The 25,794-nt window shown below is 49.3% G+C and overlaps 1 protein-coding gene across 4 annotated transcripts in view; it reads right to left on the bottom strand.

Annotated features, from left to right (window-relative positions):
- Positions 1-25,794, bottom strand: part of RNF213 (ring finger protein 213) — a 93,810-nt gene that overhangs the window by 16,572 nt on the left and 51,444 nt on the right. For 2 of the 4 annotated variants that reach the window (XM_081272388.1, XM_081272391.1), the window contains 25 exons: positions 25,242-25,378; positions 24,618-24,713; positions 23,429-23,547; positions 22,439-22,558; positions 21,892-22,019; positions 21,404-21,548; positions 21,023-21,161; positions 18,533-18,724; positions 17,587-17,732; positions 16,363-16,517; positions 15,019-15,231; positions 14,690-14,871; positions 13,985-14,105; positions 10,700-10,800; positions 10,416-10,598; positions 9,560-9,729; positions 9,369-9,468; positions 5,698-5,809; positions 4,663-4,876; positions 4,301-4,491; positions 3,250-3,372; positions 2,312-2,422; positions 1,323-1,565; positions 937-1,018; positions 27-61 (listed from right to left, as the gene is read on the bottom strand). In XM_081272388.1, coding sequence (XP_081128514.1) covers positions 27-61; positions 937-1,018; positions 1,323-1,565; positions 2,312-2,422; positions 3,250-3,372; positions 4,301-4,491; positions 4,663-4,876; positions 5,698-5,809; positions 9,369-9,468; positions 9,560-9,729; positions 10,416-10,598; positions 10,700-10,800; positions 13,985-14,105; positions 14,690-14,871; positions 15,019-15,231; positions 16,363-16,517; positions 17,587-17,732; positions 18,533-18,724; positions 21,023-21,161; positions 21,404-21,548; positions 21,892-22,019; positions 22,439-22,558; positions 23,429-23,547; positions 24,618-24,713; positions 25,242-25,378 — 3,558 coding nt within the window. The remainder of the gene's footprint in view (positions 1-26; positions 62-936; positions 1,019-1,322; positions 1,566-2,311; positions 2,423-3,249; positions 3,373-4,300; positions 4,492-4,662; positions 4,877-5,697; positions 5,810-9,368; positions 9,469-9,559; positions 9,730-10,415; positions 10,599-10,699; positions 10,801-13,984; positions 14,106-14,689; positions 14,872-15,018; positions 15,232-16,362; positions 16,518-17,586; positions 17,733-18,532; positions 18,725-21,022; positions 21,162-21,403; positions 21,549-21,891; positions 22,020-22,438; positions 22,559-23,428; positions 23,548-24,617; positions 24,714-25,241; positions 25,379-25,794) is intronic. The other 2 variants (XM_081272389.1, XM_081272390.1) reach the window with 2 other exon arrangements.

Genomic DNA, 25,794 nt, shown 5'->3' with positions numbered 1-25,794 from the left:
AGCCATCCCCAAATACGAAGACTCACCTCTCCAACAGAGCACGGATGACCGTTGGGACAACCTGTTCAAAGGACAACAGGACACATGTTAACTAGTGAGCCTCCACCAAACGACCTGTGGGAAGGGGAAACTGCTGCCCTCCTCTCTGACCCTGACCAAAGGACCCACAGCCTACGTCCTGAGCTCCTCACCAGAACCCTTGAGCCATGCCGGCAGTTAAGTTACTAGACATGTTCCTGGAGTTAACTGAATACGTGCCGCCAGTGAAACGTGTCTGACCTTGGCTTTACACAGCAGAGAGGTGAGATTCACACACCAGGGCTACCTGGTGGCAGAGGGGACAGTGTTTTGTAACTTTCTATTCCCTTGGATGTTTTCTTTTTTTTTTTGGTTGGCAAAACCATGTTTTATAACAATTTTAAAAACTAGTTATTGGGGGCTGGGGATGTGGCTCAAGCGGCAGCGCACTCGCCTGGCGTGCGTGCGGCCCGGGTTCGATCCTCAGCACCACATACCAACAAAGATGTTGTGTCCGCCGAGAACTAAAAAATAAATATTAAAAATTCTCTCTCTCTCTTAAAAAAAAAAAAAAAAAAAAAAAAAAAAAAAAAAAAAAAAAAAACCTGGTTTATGACTGCTTTTGAATGAGCCTCAGAATGGTCCCCAGATCTCCATTCTCCCAAATGACATTTTCTGGAGAGCGACAATGCAGCCCAAAGGTTTTGTCCCATGACTACGCAGGAAAACGTCATCTAGCCAGCAAACTATGTGGCTCTCAAGCCACATGGCTCTGCCAATTGCCAAAGGCAGGAGGAGGCAGGTGACTTGGGCCTTCAGCAGAAGCCTATGAAGCCCAGGACCAATCCCAGGTCTGGCATGATCAAAGGATGCTCTTACAAGCTGCAAAGCGTGACCCCTTCAGACACCAGTACTCACTGTACCAGCGGACGCCTTCCAGACCCCTCCACTTCTGGGCTTGAGCTAGCAGGTCTTCAGGCATCGTTGGGAGAAAAGCATTCTGAAAGACCAAGAGCAGAAATTGCCCTCCTAAGCGGGCGTGTTGGCTGTGGCTGCTAACAGGAAGAGGCACACAGTGAGGAAGTTTCTACTCAGCTCGAGAGCTGTTTACAGAGGACGTTCAGCAACTTCATGTGAAATGACAGCCATGGCACCAGCACTGTGCTGAAGAACCAAGTGGGGCAACAGTGCAGAGAATCTAGAAGATGGACAGGTTTGACGGTTCCCATGGCCACATCTCATGTTGTCATGTTGGCTGGATCTCCCAACATGACAAACCACTGAAGTTTCACAGGGCTGCTTACCGCCATGCTGGCCGGGGAGAAGGCCAAGTTCCTCAAAGGCGCCAAGACTTCGCTCTGTCCACACAGAAGGACAGCTGCAGCATGAATAGCCATTTCTGTCACTGTTCCTTCAAGGCTCTCGACACCAGGGTCCGTGCTCAGCAAGGGCAGAGTGTTGTCCACGAGGGATGCTGCGAAAGGCCTGACCCCCGGAGCAGACAGGACCCTGCTGTCTTCAATGAACCGGCTCACAGCCTCGCACTGCTGGCTCGAAAGACGTTTTTCACATTAGGGTATGTCAAAGAAGAGCACTGCGTGAATTCAGGGTTTTTTCTTTGAAAGTCACACATTTCAATATTGAGTACTTATCAAATATCAAGGTAAATATAGTTAAATGATCACCAAAGGAGGGGTAAATTAATCAGGAAAGAGAAAGTTCAAGGCTGGGGTTGTGGCTCAGTGGTAGCGTGCTTGCCTAGCATGTGTGAGGTACTGAGTTTAATTCTCAGCACCACATATAAAACAAATAAATGAATAAAGGTCCGTTAATAACTCATAAAAATTAAACAAGAACAAAAAAGAGAATGTTCATATAGAAACAAAATAACCACATTCTTGAGTACAGATTTCTTTTTTTTTTTTTTAATATTTATTTCTTAGTTCTCGACGGACACAACATCTTTGTTGGTATGTGGTGCTGAGGATCGAACCCGGGCCGCACGCATGCCAGACGAGTGCGCTACCACCTGAGCCACATCCCCAGCCCTTGAATACAGATTTCAATACTCTGTTTTGGTAAACATTATATAATGTTCCTGAGTCTATAAGCTTTGGATTAAACAGAAAATAGTTCTTCCACATAATAAGGGTACACCCTCTGTCCTATAAAGGAAGTTTCGGAGGTCATACTTCCTATTATCCTAGATACAAATAAAAGTTGTGACTTTTACTGTGCTCAGAAAGTCCCTCCCAATCATGAGACTAAGTGCAAGCTCCAGCATGTCACTCACCTCTGGCTTAGGGTGGAGGTCCTTGTTGCGGGAGCAGTGGAGAGCAGCCACTTCTTGGTACAGCACCAGCAGCAGGTAGACCACCTGTCGAGCTCCAGGGCTCCTGCAGACCTGCGGGCGGGATGTGGAGCGAGCATTCAGAAGCTCCACAGCACTACCTGGAGCAGCCTTCCCAAGGCCATGCACCAGGGCCTCCACACACACACGCCTGGGGCTGTGCGTCCATGAGGCATGCTCAGGTTAATCAGGCAGCCTCGCTGGAGGAACAGAAGTCGGCACCTGTTCTCCAGCTACCTCACTGATCTTAGCAATGTTTCCCGAGAAGAGACAGGATTTTCTATTCCCAGCACAAGGCCAGGATAAAGAGTGACTCAAAAAGGAAGCAAGACCCGAATAAGTTAAAGGTGACAATCCTGGGGCTTGGTGGAGAGCACCACATAAAAAAAAATGAAAAAATAAAGGTATTGTGTCCATCTACAACTAAAAATACTAAGAAAAAGACCAGAATCCTAAAACCCTGTATTAATATCAGAATAGACACATAAGCATATACATGGATTGTGAATCTACATAGCTATGGATTTGGCTAATAGTGCTGACATCTTTCACTCACAATAATCCTGTAGAAAATTATTTCTCAGCAAGGTCTTAAAGAGATAATGCACATAAACAAATAAAAAGGAAGTGGCTGATGGCCTTGGCAGGTGCAGCAAATGTATGAGCCCAGCTCAGTTGCTGCTGCACTACTGTTCCAGCCATTAGCTCCCCCACGCTGGCCAGTGCACCATGCAGGCCATGGGCATATGCCTCCTGGCATGCAGTGTGATTCTAGGGGCTGTTCAGAGGCCCTCTCCATCACACCTGCATCCTTGAACATAACCAGAGAAGATGGGGCACAAGGGTCCCCTGGCAGCAAGGGAAGCTGCATGCCATCCTACCGTCAGAGCAGCCTCGAGGCTGGCGGCCTTGCCCTTGAGCATGGCTTTGCCCACTGCGTCACGAAGTGCCTTGTATTCATCCCCATGCACCAGGTATCGGTCCATCTGGCCCGTGTGGTCCTTCTGCAGCCCAAGAGCAGGGGGTTAGTCACAGTGGAATGGGGTGGGATGTTCTGTAAGAACCCTTCTCCACAGGCAACTCAAGGCACGAGGCACCACTGGAGGCTAGAGGCAGCTGAGCTGGGTCACCCTGTGGGGCCTGCGCAGGACACTCCTGGGGTCTTCAGGAGCACGGCCTTCACAGGGACGGAGAGCTCGGGAAGGAGGGAGGCTAACCCTGGAACTGCTTGCTTTTTGTATATATAGCACCATACCAAGCGAGGTGACAAAAACATGTCATCCTGAGTCCCACGTGGTCATGCTAAAAATGCCTAGAGGACTGGGGCTGCAGCTCAGTGGCAAAGTGCTTGCCTAGCATGCGTGAGGCACTGGGTTTGATCCTCAGCACCACATAAAAATCAAGAAAAAACAAAAATAAAGGCATTCTGTTCATCTACAACTACAACAACAACAACAAATGTCTGGAGTTTCAGTGCCATTTTGTGACCCCCAGGACAGTAAGAATTTACCAATTTCTGAGCACTAGGAGCTGAGAAGCCTGAAAGTCAAACCCATGGCAATTGTCTCTCAATTCTCACCGGCCTCTGCCTGGCAGAGAGCACAAGACACCGCCTCTAAGCTGAATCTCCTTATAATTTGCTGGAAGCAAATATTAAAAAATACTCATTCACTTTCTCTCGTCTAATTCAATTAGAAGTGAAGCCTGGGTAAGCTGCAGGTGAATGAGAAACCAGAAACACTTGTAAGTGAGCACCGATACGTGTCCACGCCTATCTTTGCTCTCCAGTACATGGCCTAAACCCACGTTGAAGCAGAGACCAAGGACCAGATAGATGCCTGCCAGTGCCCTCCTGTCGTGAGGACTGGGAGGTGGGGCAGGGTGGGGAGTGGTGCCCGAAGCTTGCCCGCTCTGCCAGGGTCGTGCCCTCACCTGCTGTGCAATGACTCCCGTGGGAAACACCCACTGGCACTGACGGCCCTGCCTGGAGAGGCTCTGCACAAACTCCATCCCACGCAGGCTCGCGAGCCTCCGGACCAGGTACACACGGTGCCAGTCGTTCCCCGCTCGGGTGCAGAACTGCTCGACGTGCCGCAGGTAGCACTGCTGTTCCTCAGCCAGCTCTGAGAATGCAAGGACAAAACTGGTCAGGGACTGGGGACTGAGGCCCTGCTTCTAGGGAACTCAGTAAAACACACCCAGGAGAGGGGAACACGGTAAGGGTCAGCAAGACCCTAAGGAACTGTCCAACTTCTCCAGGCAGAGCCAACTTCTCCCAGGTAGGGAAGACCTGCCTGAGCCCTCCTGAAGCTCCAAGAGGAGGTCAGAAGCCCTGTCAAGACACAGGCGGGTCCTGGCCACCTCCTGCAGGTACTCAACAGACGCCGCAGTGGCAGGTCCTTGGCCTCGTCTCCCCGAGGAGCAGGTCTGGAGGAAACGGCCTTCCTCCCTCAGGCACTGGAGTTCACTCTGTGTGCAGTAAGCACTGGTCTTCTCCTGAATTGAATCCTGAAGAACAGAGAACAAGAAAGAAAAGAATATTATGCTTTTTAATAGGCAAGTCTCTGACCTTCTGAAATTGCTGGGAGAATTAAAGGGAAGATAAAGACCGCCATTGTAGAGCGGAGTATAAATTTTTTGGATCATAGAAAACAATTGGAAAAAGCAAACCTGTAAAGGAAAAAAATGTACAATTTAAGATAAAAAGAATAAACCCACATGTGTTAATGATGTTTAGAAGAGTGGCTTTGTTTCATAGTCCTGTAATTCTCGGAAGCCTAGTTTAACAGAAGTCAGCTGACTTCCTTCATCTGCTTCTGATGCCACATTGAGGCACATGAAGGAATACAAATATGAAGAAAATAAAAATAAAAAGGGTTCATGACCTCACCAGCTGGGGACAACCCTGGCTAACCCTGTGGCAGAGTCATCTAGGCTGCGGTTCCTTCTGCTTTACACAAACGTGCGCACGACTGTCAATAGTTACGTACTGCTTAACAACAGGACACCTTCAAGAAACACATCCTTAGGGGATTTCACCGCCGTGCAAACGTTGGACAGCTTTACAGGCTAGGTGGAGATCTCACATGCCACCAGAGTGGTGTATGACAGTGACAGAAATGTCACCAAACAGCTCCTGATGTGTGTGTGACACTAAGGACAGAGCAATGTCTTTGAAACTTTTTTCTTTTTCCACGTGGGAAAGAAACATCTGTTAATCACACTGAGTAAAGCTACATCCTGTCAGTTTTCAGAAACTCTGCCACTGAGTAGACCACATGGTTCAGACAGTTTGCAGAAGCAGAGCAACGAAGCAGCGGCCGGCTTACCTCCAGGCAGTTGATGAAGAGCATGTACAGTTCGGTCTTGTCTTCAGTGATGAACGCCTTCTTCTCTAACAGGGACAAGTAGGCCTGGATGTAATCTTTCACTGCATCGAAGCTGTGGAAAGAGCAATATTATTTCTGGTTATATCAGGATGGCAGAATCACCCTACACAAAAGAACATCTGCTAACCAATCATCTGCCCATGTATTTTTCTCTGTGTGTATAATATATACATATGGAAGTATATAGATTTAACAGCTTTTTATTAAAAATGTTGTCAGAGTCTCGGAGGAATATGGAATTCCATATTGCAGACCAGCTGTTCTTTTTTTTTTTTTTATTGTTGGTCGTTCAAAACATTACATAGTTCTTAATATATCATATTTCACAGTTTGGTTCAAGTGGGTTATGAACTCCCATTTTTACCCCATATACAGATTGCTGTATCACATCAGTTACACTTCCATTGATTTACATATTGCCATTCTAGTGACTGATGTATTCCCTCCCCTTTTCTCTCTCTACCCCCTCTACTGTAAATCATTTCTTCCACTTGTATTATTCTTCTCTTACCCCTCATTTCCTCTTATATGTAATTTTGTAAAACCCTGAGGATCACCTTCCATTTCCATGCGATTTCCCTTCTCACTCCCTTTCCCTCCCACCTCTCATCCCTGTTTAATGTTAATCTTCATCTCAAGCTCTTCGTCCCTACCCTGTCCTTGGTTACTCCCCTTATATCAAAGAAGTCATTTGGCATTTGTTTTTAAGGATTGGCTAGCTTCACTTAGCATAATCTGCTCTAATGCCATCCATTTCCCTCCAAATTCTATGATTTTGTCATTTTTTAATGCAGAGTAATACTCCATTGTGTATAAATGCCACATTTTTTTTTATCCATTCATCTATTGAAGGGCGTCTAGGTTGGTTCCACAATCTTGCTATCGTGAATTGTGCTGCTATGAACATCGATGTAGCAGTGTCTCTATAGCATGCTCTTATTAGGTCTTTAGGGAATAGACCGAGTAGGGAAATAGCTGGGTCAAATGGTGATTCCATTCCCAGCTTTCCAAGAAATCTCCATACTGCTTTCCAAATTGGCTGCACCAATTTGCAGTCCCACCAACAATGTACAAGTGTACCCTTTTCCCCGCATCCTCTCCAGCACTTGTTGTTGTTGGACTTCATAATGGCTGCCAATCTTACTGGAGTGAGATGGTATCTTAGGGTGGTTTTGATTTGCATTTCTCTGACTGCTAGAGATGGTGAGCATTTTTTCATGTACTTGTTGATTGACTGTATGTCCTCCTCTGAGAAGTGTCTGTTCAGGTCCTTGGCCCATTTGTTGATTGGGTTATTTGTTATTGTCTAATTTTTTGAGTTCTTTGTATACTCTGGATATTAGGGCTCTATCTGAAGTGTGTGGAGTAAAGATTTGTTCCCAGGATGTAGGCTCCCTGTTTACCTCTTGTTTCTTTTGCTGAGAAAAAACTTTTTAGTTTGAGTAAGTCCCATTTGTTGATTCTAGTTGTTAACTCTTGCGCTATGGGTGTCCTATTGAGGAATTTGGAGCCCGACCCCACAGTATGTAGATCATAGCCAACTTTTTCTTCTATCAGACGCCATGTCTCTGATTTAATATCAAGCTCCTTGATCCATTTTGAGTTAACTTTTGTGCATGGCGAGAGAAAGGGATTCAGTTTCATTTTGATGCAAATGGATTTCCAGTTTTCCCAGCACCATTTGTTGAAGATGCTATCCTTCCTCCATTGCATGCTTTTAGCCCCTTTATTAAATATAAGATAGTTGTAGTTTTGTGGATTGGTTACTGTGTCCTCTATTCTGTACCATTAGACCAGCTGTTCTTAAAACTTATTGAGAACTGCAGACAATTTTTTGTTTATTTAGGTCAAATCTTTCAATGTTTATGGTACTAAAAATTAAAACTGAAGTTTCAAGAGTATTTATTAATTCATGTAAGACAAAAAGAATAAACCCTCATGTTCTTGGAAGCCTAGTTTAACAGAAGTCAGCTGACTTCCATCACCTGCTTCTGATGCTACATTGAGGCATATGAAGAAAACCAGGCCTTATAGACAATGTAGTTGGAAAAGGAGAAAATGTTTAACAGTCCTTGCATATATTTGGGGCTATTCTTTTTCGATACTGTACCAACCCTTGAAAAGTGATCATTTCTCAAAGCTGGTTGTGGGGCCTGAGACCACACCAGTTCTGTTTTCACTTTCAATTACGTGACACCCACACAGTCTACTCTGCTGTGGATTGTTCCCAGTGTTACAGAAGGAACCCAGGGCCTCCCTGGGGGCTAGTCAAAGCCGTACGACTGAGCTGCATGCCTAGTTGCTGGATCATTTTTGACACACATGATTCTGTGACATTAGGCATTGGTCATTTGGAAAAGCCTTGGTTTGCTGAGCAAGGCAGATCGTGAGAGGTTGGCATCTTTTTTCTACGACCTGTTGTTGTAGATACCTACCTATATTCATTAACCTCACTACAGATCTGTGGACTGGTAGTCATTGGTTTAGGCAAAATGGCAAGGCCTGAGGGTAGCAGCCACTCTAAACCGGAGACCTTTAGGAGTGGCATTCTTTGAGATAACCACTCTCCTCTGCTATGCAGCTGGAGTGTTTCTGGTCTATTTCCTGCTGCTACACAACATTAAAAATTGCAAACTTAATGGTCAAGATTTAGTGACTCCCATAAGTGAAACTGGGATTTTAAAAATTACATGTTCAGGGGCTTAGGCTGTAGCTCAGTGGTAAAGTGCTTTCCTGCCACGTGTGAGGCACTGGGTTCGATCCTCAGCACCACATAAAAACAAATAAAGATACTGTGTGTCCATCTACAACTAAATAAATATTTTTAAAAACATTACATGTTCACGTTGGAGAAGTAAACCATGACTCTGGTTATAATGTCCTTCATGCAGAGAGGCCCACAATTCACCCATCACTGCTTTGGCAATGGCATCACAAATAGCAACGTGTTGAAAAGGCAAATTACTGTCTCACTTTTTTGAAATATATTTTTAAATTGTAGATGGACACCAGGCCTTTACTTTATTTATTAATTTTTATACAGTGCTGAGGATCAAACCCAGTGCCTCACACATGCTAGATAAGCACTCCACCACCGACCTACAACCCCAGCCCCACTTAGTATTATTTTTAAAAATTCAGCTCAGGGACCCCGTCCCCACCAAAGAGTCCCACCAGCACTCTGAGAACTGAAGCTTGATGAACACACAGGATCAGCCAGCTTGGACAACAGGACAGACACCATGTTTGGACAACACGGACCGCCCCTCTCACCAAGAAAACACAGAGTCCATGCACCGTGGAACTGGACTTGGAGGAAGCCAAGGATGAAGGAGGTTCTGAGTTATTCCCCCACAAATCATACTCTGGGGTGGGCTGTGGAGCTAGGGTCAGAAACACCCCTCTGGATGCAGGGGTTCTGCAGGCTTTACCACGCCGAGGATCCCTCCCCAGCACTCTGTCTTCTTGCTACCTACACGCCCTTGGCCATGGCCAAATCATATGCCCCCCGGGGACAGTGTCTATACACAACCATGAGCTAGGACATTTGGCAGCACGAAGACCAAGCATGGCGCACCCAGAGAAGCGCGCGCTCAGGGAGCCGCTCCCACCTGTACTTCAGGAGCAGCTTCAGCACCACGGAGCGAATGACGGGAGTCTTATCCACGGCATCGTCAAATGGTGAGAGAGACTTCGTGTGTTCCCGGTGTCCTTAGCCAGAAAGAAAAAGATGCTTTCGCTCATATCATGGCACCAAATGGAGAGGAACTGAATCTGGGTTTGAAGGAAGAAAGCAACTCACGTTGGGGAGCATCTCTCAAGAGCTCCTTCTGCACGAAGAGTAGAGACAGCAGCCCATCAATCACGCTCTTCTGAGGAGGGGTATTGTCTTTGAAGCACACAGTAGAAACCAGGTCCACAAAGAAACTGTTGCACATCTGCCGGAACTGGGCGTGTTTCCCAATGGCCACCCTGAGGAAAGGGCAGCAAACCCAGTCAGAAGGCTCAGAGAGCGTGTTCCCAAATCCCTGCATGCAGAATGATTTGAGATTCAGACAACATCTCATTTTACACCATCAGATTCAAGTGTCCACTGCCTTTGATCAGCTGGTCTTTGCAACTGCAGACAGCATCTACACGTATCTCCTCCAAGAACAGCTCCACCATTGAACCAGCCCAAGCATGTCACAGAACCCCTCGGTTGGGAGGAAAGATGGAAAACAACCACTGGCGGAGCAGGACCACGGTCTGAAGCGCACAGCGCTATGGGTCTCTTCCCTACTCCCAGAGGCTGGGCAGAGCGGGTGTGTGGCTTTGTGGTAGAGGGCTTGCTTGCCAAGCATGCACCAGGCCTGGGCTCCACACGGCACCCGCCACCCACGCGAAAAGGAGGACGGAGAAGCTGGTCTCTCTCACGGGCTTCATTTCATATTGTCTGAATTTTGCTGTCTCAAAATCTTGCTGGACATGTGATATCTTGGAGAGACAGGAATTCTGAGGCACCCAATGTCTAAGAAGTGCCCAAGTGAGAGCCTCACTTTACACAGCTCTCCAAAGCCAGGCTTTTACCAGATGGAAGAAAAATTGAAGTTCTGAATATTATTTGAAAAAAAGGATAGAGAAAAGAGGAAGACTTTTAAAGAGATTGAGTGTTTTACCTGTGCTCTTGGGAAACTGTCACAGAGAACTTGTCAGGCAGGTCGGTTAAACAGTAGGGGCAAATCATCTGCCCGGGGACGAGCCAGCTCTTGATGCAAGGCAGGCAGTACACATGGTCACAGGGCAGACACACAGGGTCCTGAGCATCTCCCAGGCAGATGGGGCACGGCTGCACTCCAAACCTGGAATCCAAGCAGGCGATGGGCCAGGCAGACACTGGCCTGGAGCACCAGGGCCCCCGAGGGGCAGCGCTCCCTCCCCCCTGGAGCCCAGACCCCCTCACCTGGCCAGGCTCTTGCTGGCTTGCTCCTTGCACTCGCAGAGTGTGGTCATCACAGCCATAAAAGGCCTCTGGGTCTTGAGGTTGGAGTTCTCTTGAAGACACTGGAGAAGAAAGTCCTGGTGAGAGGTGGCACCCAGCGAGGGGGAGCAGGGGTCCCCCAAGTCAGCTGTGCCCTGTGGCAGCCCAAGGCCTCAGGGGTTCTTCGAATGTCCCAGGCTGACAACTCTTTGTGGCCTGCTGCTTTTTAAAAACAAGGACTAAATTACTAGGTCTCTTCTCTGCTCCTCCTTTTGGGTCTACCCCCTTCCCTCATCTGGTGTTTTCAAACATTAAATAATAACGTCATGGACTTGCAGACACACCATTAAGCGTTTTTTGAATATTTACGTAGACCTTGATTGGTTGAATGGGTGATTGATTTAGAGACGGGGTCTGGCTGTGTTTTTCAAGCTGCTCTCAAACTCCTGGCCTCAAGCGGGAACTACAGCTGTGCACCGCCACTCCTGGCTAGAGCATGTTTTAAAGGAACGTCACATGGAGACCCAGTGTGGCTGCACGGCCGCTCTTCTGGTCAAGTCCCCTCCACTCCCAGGTAACCACACGCCTAAGCTTTTCCTCTGAGGGCACATGCACCTGTGTCATCACCCTGCCACTGTCCTGCATGTTCTCCTTTAGACCCAGAGGCCTGGGAGGCCCCACTGCAGGCTTGCTTCTGCGACTTCCTGGTCGGCTGCTCAGCTGCAGCTGACGGGTGTTAACTACTGTATGGCCGCCCCCATGACTCTTCCAGATTCCTGTCATGGGCATTCAGTGTGTGCTGGGGCTTCTCGACTCTGAACCGTGAGTGCTACACTAACAGTCTAGGGTACATCTGCTTCGGTAAACACAGGAAGTTGGGCTGGGGAGCACTTTCCTGGCATGCACGAGGCCCTAGGTTCCACCCTAGCACCACAAAATAAATCAAAGTGTCTCTAGGACACAGTTAGAAATGCACATCTCCAGCAGTGCAGGGCAGTGATCTCATGATTCAACTGCTATTTCTGAGTTTGTGCTCAGGCAGGATGTTGGTATAGACATTCCTACAGGAAGTTTCTTAAAGGGCAGTTCCTATTTCGACTTTGCATAGGGTATTTTTTAAAATCATAAATCATGTCAAATATTCTGTCTAGCTTTTGAAGTTATCATTTAGAGGTAACTTTTTAGCTTATATCACTGATGACATTTATAGATTTTTTTGAGCCATCCTTGAATTCCCAGGATTGATCATACTTGAAAATGATGTGTGTTTTATCCTGATAAACTTGATTTGTTAAGTAACAACCCAACTCAGCAGCAGGCAAAGAACTTAGACATTCTTCAAAGACACATAAATACCAGAGACGTGCACGACAGTGGTCCTCTTCCTGCTTTGGATACAGCCCTTGATGCTCTAAAGCAGGCTTATTTTTCTCTCCTCCCTCATCTTAGGGAAAACAGGATTCCTTTGAATGGTTCTTTAAAAACCCTCTGGTCCCATATCACTCCAGTCAGAATGGCAATTATCAAGAATATAAGTAATAAAAAATGTGGGTGAGGACTGGGGTTGTGGCTTAGCGGTAGAGCGCTTGCCTCGCATGTGTGAAGCACTGGGTTCCATCCTCAGCACCACATAAAAATAAATAAATTAAATAAAGGAATCATGTCCATCTACAACTAATAAAATAATATTAAAAAAAATGTGGGTGAGGATATGGGGAAAAAGGCACACTCAGACATTGCTGGTGGGACTGCACATTAGCAGAAAACTTGGAATGGAATCACCATTTTACCCAGTTATCCCATGCCTCAGCATATACCCAAAGGACTTAAAATCAGCATACTACAGTGACACAGCCACATCAATGTTTATAACAGCTCAATTCATAATAGCTAAACTATGGAACCAATGTAAGTGCTCTTCAGAAGATGAATGGATTAAGAAAATGGGTAGATATACATTATGGAATATTACTCATAAAGAATGAAATTAAGGCATTTGCCAGTAAATGGATGGAAATGGAGCCTATCATGCTAAGTGAAATAAATCAATCCCCCAAACCAAAGGCTGAATGTTTTCTCTGATATGCTGATGCTGACTCACAATAGGTGGGCAGGGTGGGGGTGGGGTAGTGGAGGTTCACCAGATGAGATAGAATAGGTGGAAGGGAGGGGAATAGGAATAGGAAAGACAGTAGAATGAATCGGACACCACTTTCCTACGTTCGTACGTGAGTACACGGCCAGTGTAGCTCCACATGGTGTTCAACCATATATGTCTGATAGGTCAGAATGCACTCTACTGTAACATACAACTAAAAAGAATGACAGCAACAAAAAATAGGGGGGAGCCCTCTGTTCCCCCTGATCTGGGGAGTCACAGCTTCTGGGACACAAGTCGCTGTGTTTCTCCTTTGCTATTTATTGCAAAGCAATAAAATGTCTTTTTCCTGTTTCAAAAAACGCAAAAACAAAAACAAAAACCTCTCAAGTTCCATGGTCCATTAGCACACTCTGTGAAAGGTCTCCTGTGCTTTCCAGCTAGACTAGGAACTTAGTTCAGGGCGATGAAACATGAGCTGGAGCGTGCGTGGGTCCTGGGTGCAGCTCAGGGGCCAGTGCCAGCCCGCATGTGTGAGGCCCTGGGTCCCAGCCTGGACGGCCACAGGCTCTACAGCAGGAACAGCCTTCGAAGACCAGCAGCTGGAAGGTGGTTGTTGAGGAGGACAGAGGGGCAAGCAAGAAGCAGTGGGGGCACCTGACCCTGGGAGTGCCATCCTGCACAGGGCCTCGGACATTCTGGAAAAGTCGGGGTAAGCTGGCACTTGGCACCTATGCCAATCTCCTCTCAGAGCATTTGCCTGCATTCAAAGGCTGCACACCTGTCTGCAGTGGCCTTTCACAGACACCCTGACAGAGGGCACTAAGGAGGCCAATGGCCTTCTACCCACAGGGGGTACTCATGAGATAGTCGCAGGACCAAAGTCATGTTGTGCTGAGTGGCCATTGTTGCTAGACAGCCTGGCCACAGAGATGGTGGCTTTCTCTGGTACTGGAAGCAGAGGCTCAGTGGTCTTCTGTTCCCATAGTCCCACTGATTGCTCCAAGGTCATCCTGGAGGTCGGTGGAGCCCACCCCTTTAGCCCTTGCAAAGCATCCACAGGCAAGTTCCACAAGCAAGTTCCAGACAAAATACGTGCATTCCCTATGCTGCTAGGTGAGAGCCCAGCACTGACCTGCATCCCACCAAGAGATGTGCCCAGTGCTCACCTTGTCCAGTGAGAAGACGTACTTGGTCACCAGCTGGCACAGCTCAGGAATCTGGCTCTCAGTCCCCAGGAGCACGTGCTCCACAAAGAGTGCAAGGGGGAAAACCCGATTCCACTGGGTCCTGTAAAAGAGGGTGTCACACTCAGCTCTGACAGAGGACTCTGAGACAGGAGGAGGAGACGAGAGGAGAGGGCAGGCTCCAAGGGGCGCAGGAAGGTGAGCTGACAGGAGGGGTTACCCCCAGCCCTGCCCTTAGCAGTGCTCCTAGCAAGCAGGACTGACTTGGGGTCTCCCTCTGCTACCTCAGCACACACTGCCACTGGGCCGGCTCTCAGTCCCGGGCACAGGGAGTCCCTCTTGACACTCACAGTCCAGCACAGGTTGAGATGCCCTCAACCCTAAAGGCCTGCCCCTCTGCTTGCCCTGCCCGCCGTGTCCTTCCACTGGCTCCCTGCCACCACTGTAGTTCTCAAGGTGCAGCTTAGCAACCTGCCAGTCTTTTGGGGCCCCAGGGCACCACGGCCTATCTGCATGTGGCTCTCCTGTCTCCAGCACCTGTCGACAGGCTTCGTCAAGGCACAGTGAGTGCACAGAGCCCCCGTGTCAGAAGCATGTGCCCGCCCTGCTGCTAAGTGCATCTCGACCTGGAGTCCATGAGTGAGCATAGGCCCAGCGGGCCAGGGACAGGCGGGCCCCAGGTCTCACCTGAGCTCCGCAGCGACAGCTCTGGCCACGCTCCCGCTGCCTTGCAAGTACCCGTCGGAGCACACGAGCTCCAACGGCATGGCCAGCTTTCTCACCAGCTGCAGCCAGGCCTGGGCACTCGGCTTCAGGGTGTCTCCCGTCAGCATTTCAGCACAGGCCACGGCGGCCAACACATCCAGTGTCTGGGAAGAGGACAGCGCTCGTGTGACCCTGTGGGATCCCCACCCTCCATCCACCCTCTTCTTTGCCTGTGGCACCCATGCCCCTGAAGGGTCTCCCTTGCTCCTGGGGATGGGCCAGGGCCTGGGCCTCCCACAGGGTCATCCTACCATTTCACTGCCAACGATGTCGTGCTTCTGTGCCGCTTCGGTGAGGCTCTGCAGAACCTGCGGGTGGGTGGTCACGATTCTGGAGAAGTTGTGCAGGCGCGTCCTGAAATGCTGATAGGCCAGGTGCACCCATGGCAAGCAGAGCCCGTCCTCCGGCCTCCCTGAGGCTGCTCGCAGCTCACAGACGCAGGACCACAGGGCCATCTGCAGAAACTGTGGTTTCGAAGGGTTTTAGTATGCGTTTTTAAATTATAAAGAGATGTTTTCCCGTGGGAAATCAGAACTATTCAAAAAACCACAGAAAAGAAAAAATTAGAAACCAGACTTCACATCTCCCGACTGCTTTTCAGTAGAGCCTCTGGCCATTTTCCTAGCTACGCCTTAGAATCATCCACAGATCAGGATCTGAGGATTTTTCCACTCAAGATTAGACTAGGAGAATTACTCTATCACTCGTTACTTGTGGAACACATCATTTTCAATGGTTGCAAAACGACCACTTTAAAGTGGCCATACTTTAGTTTGTCCCTCCGTTGTTTATTTGGACACTTAATTCATTTCTAATTCTTCATGATCAGAAACAAAGCTGGAAGAGCCTTTCTGGGACACCTACTCAGGCAGGCTCTGCTGGCTCTAGCAGGATGGCTTACAGCTGGGGACGAGGCGCTGTGACCACCTGCCACATAATCGCTGCTCAGCACCTGCCCAGGAGGCCTCGCAGTTCCACCATTCCTTTTGAAAACTTGGTTTTGCCAAATGGGCAGGTACAAGTGGCATCTGAAGACTGTCTATGTTCTCTTGACTTTGGTGGGTGGGGGCTGAGCAGGTGAGCAAAGCTTTCCAGACCCCCACACGATTACACTCTGTGTAGCCGACTTGTAGCTTCTACCTGTTTTTAAAAATCAGGATATATTCTGCTGATTCCCAAGAAAACCCTGCTGACCTTCCATGGCGCTGGCTGCAGTATGTTCTCCCACACCCGCCACCTCCTTTCACCATTCTGAGTGTGGCTTCCAGGCAGCCGGGTGGATTTTCTCCAGAAACAGAAAAATATCAATCATTCCACTGAATTTCACTTATTATACTCATCTTAGGAGGTCAGTTCCATTAATTTTGTCAAGAGAAACTCAACAATTTAAAGAGGTGCTCCAGGAAAACTGGAAAGCTTCTCAAGGTGCTAGAATATCCCTTCCAGGAGGTGTTGGGGAGTGGCGAGGACTGGCCTTGTGGTCTGAGCAGCTCAGGGTACATTCTCAGCCTGGCACCAGCCCTTGGAAGCCGAGTTCCTGTTTGTCCCTAGTCCATTCATGCAATTTCTACACTTGACCTTGAACGGATACCTACCTCCAGCTCCTCTTGGTTGGACACTCTCATGGTCAAGAGCAGGAAGTCCCTTGAGTAGCACTGAACCAGCTCCTGCTGCTGATCTTCAGGAAGTTGGGCAAGAAACATGCCCAGGGGAGTCTTCTGGAAAATTTCCACTAACTTCTCTGACTGTCCTGCAGGGAAGAAGCCAGAGTGGCTGGAGAGAAGCAAAGCCACAAGCTGAGAGAAGCTCGCTGCCCAGAAGGACCCACAGGCTAGTACAGCCCCCCCGGGGCAGCGTGGAGACAGGATCCTGTTGGCTGCTTTACAGGAATAGAGAACGGAGATGTACAGACGAGGGGACACGGAAAGGAAGGACACGCTACCCCAACAGGAAAGCACATCTGAGGTAGCCTGAGTTTTGTGCTACACGTCTGTCAGGTGCAATGGGCCCCAGGAGTCCTGGGTTCCCAGGGCATCAGGACTGAGTGGGCTGCTCTTCAGGGCTGGGGTCAGAGCCTGCACCACCCAAGGTTTGCCTCCAGCAGGTGGGGAGTCTGCACACTCTGGGGACCAGCAGGACCAGGCAGTAAAGAAACACCCTCTCAGCAGGAGACAGACTGCTTCCAGGGGACAGCGGGAGAATATGGAACCGGAAAAGCAAGTTCACTTCGAGTGTACTGACTGGTTCTCCAAGTAGATGTTGAAAAGATGACTTCACATGTGAAGCATGACTTCTCAAAAAAGCCATTTCCAAAAAAAACACTGGCACTGGCTTTTCAGGAATGGCTATTGCCAACCCTCACCCCCAGAATGTGACAGCAGAGCACGCTGTCTAGCTCGTGTGACTCACGAGGGAAGGAGGAGGACACGCCCCCTTTGTTGCCAGCAGCTGTTGAGAAAGCTTAAATGGGAAGTTTCCTGGGTCTGAGCCTCAGGACAGGACAGTGAACTCGCAGCAGGTAGGAAGCTCCGGCAGCTGCTGGAACGTGCTCCAGTTCACCAGACTGCCAGCCAGAGAGCCACCACATCACCTAAAGGCTCCTTCACAGTGGGACTTAAAGGCTTCAGCAGAAATTCCAAAATGAAAAAAAAAAACAAAACAACATGAACTTTAGCCTATTCCGCACACAAAGTATGAAAACTAAAAGTCCTGGAATTTACAGGTGCTAGCCACTGTCAGCCCGATGATGGCCAGGCAGCCTCTCTTGGGGACAGGCTGCTTGACAGGGCTGAATCAGGCCCGACTTAAGCAGGGCTCACCTTTGGTATCTGTGATATACTGGGCCTTGACCCAGAGCTCGTCCAGATAGTCCCTGATTCTCCAGCTGAAGGGGACACTGTTGCAAGCACCCTCGGGAAGGCTCATATGGTTCTGCACCACAATGGAGGACATCTCACTCTTGGATCTGCAGTGGGGTGAGGTGAACAAGAATTGGTTCCTGAGACGGTGCTCTGAATACCAGAGGACGTGTGACACAGTCCTCAAAAGGTGCTGTGGGGGGGCTAGTGTTGTGGCTCAGCGGTAGAGTACTCGCCTGGCACACGCAGGGCCCTGGGTTCAATCCTCAGCACCACATAAAAATAAATAAATAAAATCAGCGTAATGTATCCATCTACAACTAAAAAATAAATATAAAAAATATATTAAAAATAAATACCGTGGGCCAGAGTTGGCTCCATGGCAGAGTGCTTGCCTGGCACGTGCAAGGACCTGTGTTCCATTTCCCAGACCACACAAAGCCAGTCAGGGACCCTGCTGTACAGGAATTGGAGACTGCCTCACAACCCGTGTTTACAGACAGAACGGAAGCAGGCCACATGGGCAGGGCCCAGGAAGGGCCCAAGCCTCTAGCAGCACCAGGTTTCTGGTGCTGGCACCTGTGCCTCTCCTGCATTTTATTTGGCTACATTCCAGAAGTGGAGTCTTTGCAATCTGAACAGGAATCTGGGGGAGGCTCGACAGAACTGGGAAGAGCACAGGGGGACACGAGCGCACTTAAGGACACGCTCTCTCAAAAGGGCAGTGTCCCCACTGCACACGAATTGAACCTGGCTTTCTCACTCTAACAGGTGCCCTGAGAGAAGGAACATGGAGAGAGGACACAGAACAAAGCTGCCAGGATGCCTGGCCTCTGAGCTGGATCCAACAATGTTCCGCTTCCCCAAGTACTGGAGCAGCCGAGGTGCTGCGTGGATTGTCACTCACCTTGTGTTATTCATCACAAGCGGAATATTCAGGAACTTAGTGTCACGGAAAATAAACATCCACATGTCCTGGACCCAGACTGGGGAGTGTGCTCTAATCAGAAGCTCAAGGTTGCCATCTCTGTCGATGAAAGAGATCATGCTGGCCAGCAGAGGGGTGACCATGCCTTGGACTCGCTTCCAAAGGGTGTGCCTGCAGCAGAGGCAGACAGAGGACAGGGGACAGTGGCTTAGCACAACAGCCACTTCTGTGATCTTGATGTCTCCTTAAGTATAACAGACTCACAAATACAATTTTCTTTTTTTTTTTTAAAGAGAGAGAGAGAGAGGGAGAATTTTTTAATATTTATTTTTTTAGTTCTCGGCGGACACAACATCTTTGTTGGTATATGGTGCTGAGGATCGAACCCGGGCCGCACGCATGCCAGGGGAGCACGCTACCGCTTGAGCCACATCCCCAGCCCTACAATTTTCTTAAGTTTAGAAGCAACACAAGAATGGAACTTAATTCTACATCTAGTAACAGTAACCAGTATTTTGAAAAAGTAGAATAAATATTTGCTGTTTTTAATTCTTTTTAAATATTTTTTACTTGTCCATGGACCTTTATTTTATTCATTTATATGTGGTGCTGAAAATCAAGCCCAGTGCCTCACACATGCTAGGCAAGGGCTCTACCACTGAGCCTCAGCCTGAGCCCCATGCTGCTTTTTTATATAGTGATTTTTCAGAACAAGCCATCGAGGTTCTATAAACAAATCAAATAATGACCAAATTCACTAAAAATAATAAATATGGCAAGAAGAAAAATCAGCTGTAGATAAAATATAATAAAGATGAAGAGACCAAAGTAAATTTGATCTAGATAATGTTAAACAAGAAAACATGGTCATCTAGAATTCAGCCTTTGTTGTTGGTGTTTCTGTAACTAACCCTGAGTACTTTAGAGTGACTGTGGTTAATTGGTTGAATTAACTACATTTCACTTTCATATTAAATTGTGCTTTTATGTAACAACAAAACTTCCACAATTTCTTGTGGTAAAGGACAAGAATTACAAATTAATTGTGTTTCAAAAAAAAAAATGAGGGCTTTTGTATGAAGAAAACATTTCTGAGTATACAATATCCAGTATTCTAGAAGGATTTAAAAACATCTACTGAGAGAACAAATATCCTATTATACAAGGACATCACTTAAGACCCCCAAAATAGAATATGCACAGAGGATGGTAGGGTGAGGTGAAAGGGGCCCTGGGCTGGGCACAGCTGAGCATCCTGGGAAGTGCTCAGAGTAATGCAGTCCCCTCAGAGGGCCTCCAAGAGACGGAACTCAAACAACTTGAGAATCAAAAAGAATATCGAAAGCAACAGGCCACATCACATGGTGAACTAAAAACCAGGACTTCTGATGTAGAGGACCCCAAGGAGCCAGCTATCTAGCCCCGAGGGTACGTGACATTAAGTCCCAGATACATAGTGCTGGTAAAGTGTCAGGACGTCTCATGGCCCTGCCAGCCCCAGGTGCAGCTGTTCCTGGACATTGCAGATGACCACAGGGAGGAAGCCTGTCCTGAGTGCTGTGGAGTCCACGGGGCAATGAAAACAGAGGCCAGCAAGGCCAGAGCAACAGCGGCAAAGGGGCAACGGGAACAGGGCTTGGACGTGTGCTAGGAAATGGAGACCGTCCATGGGGGAGGCCTAAGATGTTCAGTGTCGGTCTCACAAACCCCTCTAGGGGGCGTCGCGGGAAGGGAGTCAGGAGCACAGGAGAGAAAACCCAACAGAGGCTCCCGCAGAGGGGAAGCCCATACCCTGCCTGCGCCCACACTCCCACTGTGGCCATCCGGGGAGAGGGCCTGGAGCCAGGGAGTCGGGGGAGAAGGGCAGACCTGGGGGACCATGGAGGACCTCAGTGGCCTGAGATATCTCTGCCAACAGGCGGGCTCCAGCACCATCTGAGATCCCATGCACACTCCTGTCCCCTCAGCACAGGGTCTTCAAAGGTCATCTCAAGTCTGAAGAAAAAGGTCCACAGCCAATAAATGACACTCCAGGGTCCTAATTCTGTTCTTTTGTTACTTCAAGAAGTAGGCTGGGAAGATAATTTCTGCTACTTCCCTGCACACCACCATCTCAATTTTAATAACTAAAGGCAAACTGGCTGCGGTCTATGGCATGCTGGCAAACATCCTGCGAGAACATTTTTTTTTGTTTTCTATTATGAAAAATATTAAGCAAACAAAAGCAGAAAACGGAGGCCAACAACCCCCATGACCACCATCCATGACCACAACCAGGTGACCAACAATCCCCCAAGACCACCATCCAGGGGACCAATACCCCTCAAGACTACCATCCAGGTTTGCTTTCAGCTCTTGAAGCAGAAATAAAGCTCTGCATGCTCAGAGGTAGAGAAACACCTGCTGCGCTCCCCCAGCTGGGGGGCACAGAGGGCGCAGAGGTCCCCACGCCCCGGCCACCCTCCGCACCTGAAGGTGCCGGCCTCCTGGAGCGCATCCTGGTTCGTGGCCTCTCGCCCCACCCACTCCTTCAGACTACAGAGCTGGTTCTCCTCTTGCTTCTTTAGAAGGACATAGAGGCGCTTCTTGGATATCCGCAAGAACGCGGCTGTGAAAAGACAGAAGGGACAGAATCGGTTCCACACAGGGGCACCAAGTTACAGGCTCTGTGGTGCTGCTTGTCTGGCTTCCCCAAAGAGGAAGCCTCGGGTCCTCTGGGCAGGCCAACTCTAGAGCAGAAGTCAGGAGACGGCCTCGGATCCCCACTACGCCAGCTGCCAAGCCAGCGGCTGCCCACTGCTTAGGAAGGGCCTGCTGGAGCAGGGTGAGAAGCTGGGCCCCGACTCGTACCACTACACCTGCCGACTCCGCTCAAGAGGCTGAGGAGGACGGTGACTCTCCTCACGTTGCGCGGGCAGCTCTCCTGGTCCCGGAGCATGCCCACGGCACTTTGCACACAGCTCCGCAGCAGTCGGGTGGTGTCCAGGACCTGTGCCTGCCAGGGAGACAGCACGTCGTCTGCTGCTGCCATGGCCAGGAAGGGTGAAAGCCAAGCTACCCCTGAGAGGATGGCCTCATGTGAGTCTCCAAGGCGAGGCCGACCTACCGACCTCCCTGGGCTGGGACCCGTGTGTTGCCTGACCCCCTGAGGACCACTGGCAAGGTGGCGGCTGACATCAGGGATTTCGTCAGAGGTTGAGGGAAGGGGCAGAGCTACCTAGGGGGCTTCATAAAGAAGGGAATGGCAGATCTTGTCCTGGTAAGTCCTGACAAGTGGAGAGAGAAGTCAGGGGTCGGCCTGACCCTAGAACAGCTGCACGGGCTCCCCCAGAACTCACATCACTGTCCCTCAGATCCGCAGCCTCACACCCCATCTCCTCAGGACCTTCCCTTTCAAATTCCTCTTCTGTCACCTCCCCTGACTTGCTGGTTTCTACCTCCATCACTTCCTCCTGGTGGCCTTTCGCTGCAAGTGAAGGAAACACGATCAAGTTACCACTTGGAGAAGGAAGTGGGTGGGTGGTACCACATCTGTGCTTCGGCTGGGTCTCGCCAGCATTTCCCCTGTCCCAAGCTTCCATGGCGGCCCCAGATCCTCCAGATCACCACAAAATCCACTGGTCAGTTGGCCCACAGCCTGGGCTGAGAGCTGGCACATGACCCACAGCACACCAGCTGGTACACTGGGTGCGTTCGATGGCCTCCCGTGGCTCTGGCGATCTGGACTGTGAGCCAGGCACATCCTGAGTTCCTGCAGAGGACAGGTGCTGAGACCAGAGATGACGCAAGCATGGCAGCACCGACTCTGGCACCACAGAAGGCTGCCGAGCTCAGCTCCTTCCACCTGCCTTCCCCCACCTCCCTAGACTGCCCCCCACAACTCACGCTCAGGGCTGCCTCCTGGCATGAACAGCTGGCTGATGGTGAAACTCTGCAGCTTGGTCACATCAGAGGCCATGACTGTGGACCTCCGGAGGTCATCGATGTGCACAGACCTCCACAGTCCTGTGAGGAACAAGACCATGAGGTCTTCTCAAGTCTTTGCGGCTTTCTTCTTACCAGTTATAAGTAGGGACACACCTCTGTCCAGATTTTTAATCACACTACTTAGCCAGAGGGACAATTAGTACCTCAGAGTCTATGCTCCTGAACACACCAAAACCACCAGACCAATACATCAGCACCAGCATGCTCACCATCAACATGATATTGAGCCTGATTAAATGGTGTGCAAAGGCTGCATGGATCCAGGGATTGAACTCAGGGTCACTCGGCCACTGAGCCACATCCCCAGCCCTATTTTGTATTTTATTTAGAGACAGGGTCTCACTGATTCGATTAGCACCTTGTTTTATAAAGGCTGGTTTGGGACTCGTGATCCTCCTGCCTCAGCCTCCTGAGCTGCTGGGATTACAGGCATGTGCCACTGCACCCGGCTCAGTTTGTGGTTCTTTATGTGCATCTTACTGTACTTATTGTATCATACTTAGAAAGGGCTACAAGGTGCTGATGGGTTGGCTTTCCACCTATGAAATTATAAGACTTATTTCTCTCTTTCCAGAATAACAATTGTCTTATATAATCCAGCTGGTGACCATTCCACAGAAAAAGAGATGGGCTGATTTGAAGATAGTGTTTCCCCAGAGCAGGTGCAAGTGAAGAGCAGAGCATGAGCACATGCTGTGTGCTCCTGAGGTGGGCCAGGCCATGCTGACACAGCAGCAGATCCCAGGGTGAGGGCTGCGAATGGTGAGCCCGGGGCGGCGGGGGGCCCAGAGACAGCAGGGGTTGGTATCTGACCTGGATGTGGGCAGCCTGGGACCAGAGAAGCAGCTCAGACCTACTTAAAGACAGTCACTGGTATTTTGGCCCTACCTCCATGGAATCCCACGTAGGATGCTCCGCTCCCCATGCGGGACAGTTTTGTGATGAAATAGACGAAGACACAGCCCTGAGTTCCTTGCATTTTGTTGACTTCATTGATGGCAGAATACCTATTGAGAGAAAAAAATCAAAACAAAGCAAGCAACTAAACAAAAGCCCAGTCGTGATGTGGCTGCTGAATGTCCCAGGAGCTGTTGGGGGTTTGGCCACATTCCACAATGCCAGGGGCCACCACATCTCTGTGACAGGAGGAGGGTGGCTTCCTATTGGCGGGCTCACTTCCTCCCTCTCATTGCTGACCAGAACCCCCACGCAGCACTCCTCAGGGGCCACACGTGCCATTTCGAGAGAGTACCCTGTGGTCCTGTGTCCTTGCAACCCCTCCTGTCGGATCAGGCTGGATCTTGTACTAGGGTCTCAGTGCTTTAAAAAGGCAGAAGTCACTCTTAAGTGACATAAGGTGACAGAACACAGCTAATTCTGAAAGCATCACATTTCCTCTATGGACACTATAAAAATGTACATAAATATTAATTTATCTACATAGTCTTACTGCCCTTAAACTTGTATTAAGTGATTTTCTTTATATGCAGTGCTGGAGATCTGACCCAGGGCCTCAGGCATGCTAGGCAAGTGCTCTACCACCAAGCTGCACCCCACACTGTCCTTTAATTCAAATTGTGCAATTCAAAACCAAAATGACCGGGGCTGGGGATGTGGCTCAAGTGGTAGCGCGCTCGCTTGGGATGCGTGCGGCCCGGGTTCGATCCTCAGCACCACATACAGACAAAGATGTTGTGTCCTCCGAGAACTAAAAAATAAATATTAAAAATTCTCTCTCTCTTTAAAAAAATGCTTATTGAATTAATAAAAATAACATTGTCTAAAATAATTAAAAAAAAAAAAAAATGACCCAAACATGACTGCAAACACAGGCTTTAATGCATTCTTCTACCCACCACGAACATTCCATTATTGACGGGTCTTGCATTTCACACCTTTGGGCCATTCCTGGCTTTTCCCTTCATCCTTTCCTCTCTAGTGTCTCTAGCCCATGTCAGGGGCTGGGAGGGAGAGTCTTTCTTGTCTCCACACCATTTTTCAGGGAGGAAATTCTCTAAGAGGTCCTGGGTAGCTTTTGGCTTACAATGATTTTCTGAGAAAAATCCCAAGAACATACTTAGCTGACGCAACAAGCTGAGCACTGTGAGCGCCGTCGTCAAAATCCATCTGGACGATGAGGATTTTACATCGGGCTGGCTTCACTAAGCTGCTTCTGAAAGAAAAAGGGATCACCCAAGTGAGTCCTCTGTCCTAAAACACGGGAGCCACAGATCAAGGGCTGAGGCAGGAGGGCCGCAAGTTCCAGGCCAGCCTCAGCAACTCAGCAAGATGGTGTCTCAAAATCTAAAATAATAATAATGAAGGGCTAGGGACGCAGCTCAGCAGTAGAGTTGCTGGGTTCAATCTCCAGCACCACAGGTGAAACAAAACAACAACATGGATCACAGTACTCCACAAAGTGAAGGGAAATTCAGGCCATGCAGAACCCAGCATCTGGGTGGGGTCCCCCTCCACAAGTGAGGACACAATCCACTGGCGAAGGAGTGGCCTAGGCAATGCTCAGGAGACAGGTGGACACGACTGTAGACAAGGCCACTTACAGCTGGGGCCAGAGGGTCAATACCAGGGGACCGAGCCATGACCCTCTCAGAGTTCCTGACAAGTGGTTACCACGCCCTGGCACACAACACCTCGAACCCAGGACATAGGCCAAGGGTGATGGGCAGGCAGGGCATCTCACCGGACTTCCTTGAGGAACGAGTACTCAGTGTCAAACTGCTGCAGTGACAGGATCACGGGCTTCGGGGCCAAGGCCTTCACCTCCGCCCCTAGGGCCTCGCAGTCATGGCTCGTCAGCAGTCTGGAGAAGGTGGTGACCTGCAATGTGGGCACACAAGCCATCAGCTGAATTCAAGCAAGGGCACAGAGCACTGGGTCCAAACCTGGGGCCAGTGGGCATTCGAACAGAAAGAAGCCCGACCCAGAGCAGCTTTGACATGCAAGGGTGGCTGAGGTGAGGATCTCCAGGATCAGCAGAGAGAAGACCTGCCCCGCCCCAAAGATGCCTCGGTCTCCTTCTAAGATGCCAACGGTCTCTCTTCCTGCTTTGGTCCCCAGCTAAAAGCCTCCTGATCCTTTAGGGCTCAGCTAAAAACTAGAGTTAGCCTCCACCAACTCTTCCTCCCTGGTACTTTGCATTCTCTACCATGGACCACACTCCACAGTGCAAACCCAGCTGTTCCCAGCACACGGGACCTCAGCTCACCAGACCCCTTCTTTTTCTTTCTTTCTTT

The sequence above is a fragment of the Spermophilus citellus genome, assembly GCF_964194105.1.
Source record: "Spermophilus citellus genome assembly, chromosome: 17".
Lineage (NCBI taxonomy): Eukaryota > Metazoa > Chordata > Mammalia > Rodentia > Sciuridae > Spermophilus > Spermophilus citellus.
The sequence above is the reverse complement of the archived record's forward strand: the minus strand, read 5'-3'. Positions and strand labels throughout refer to the sequence as shown.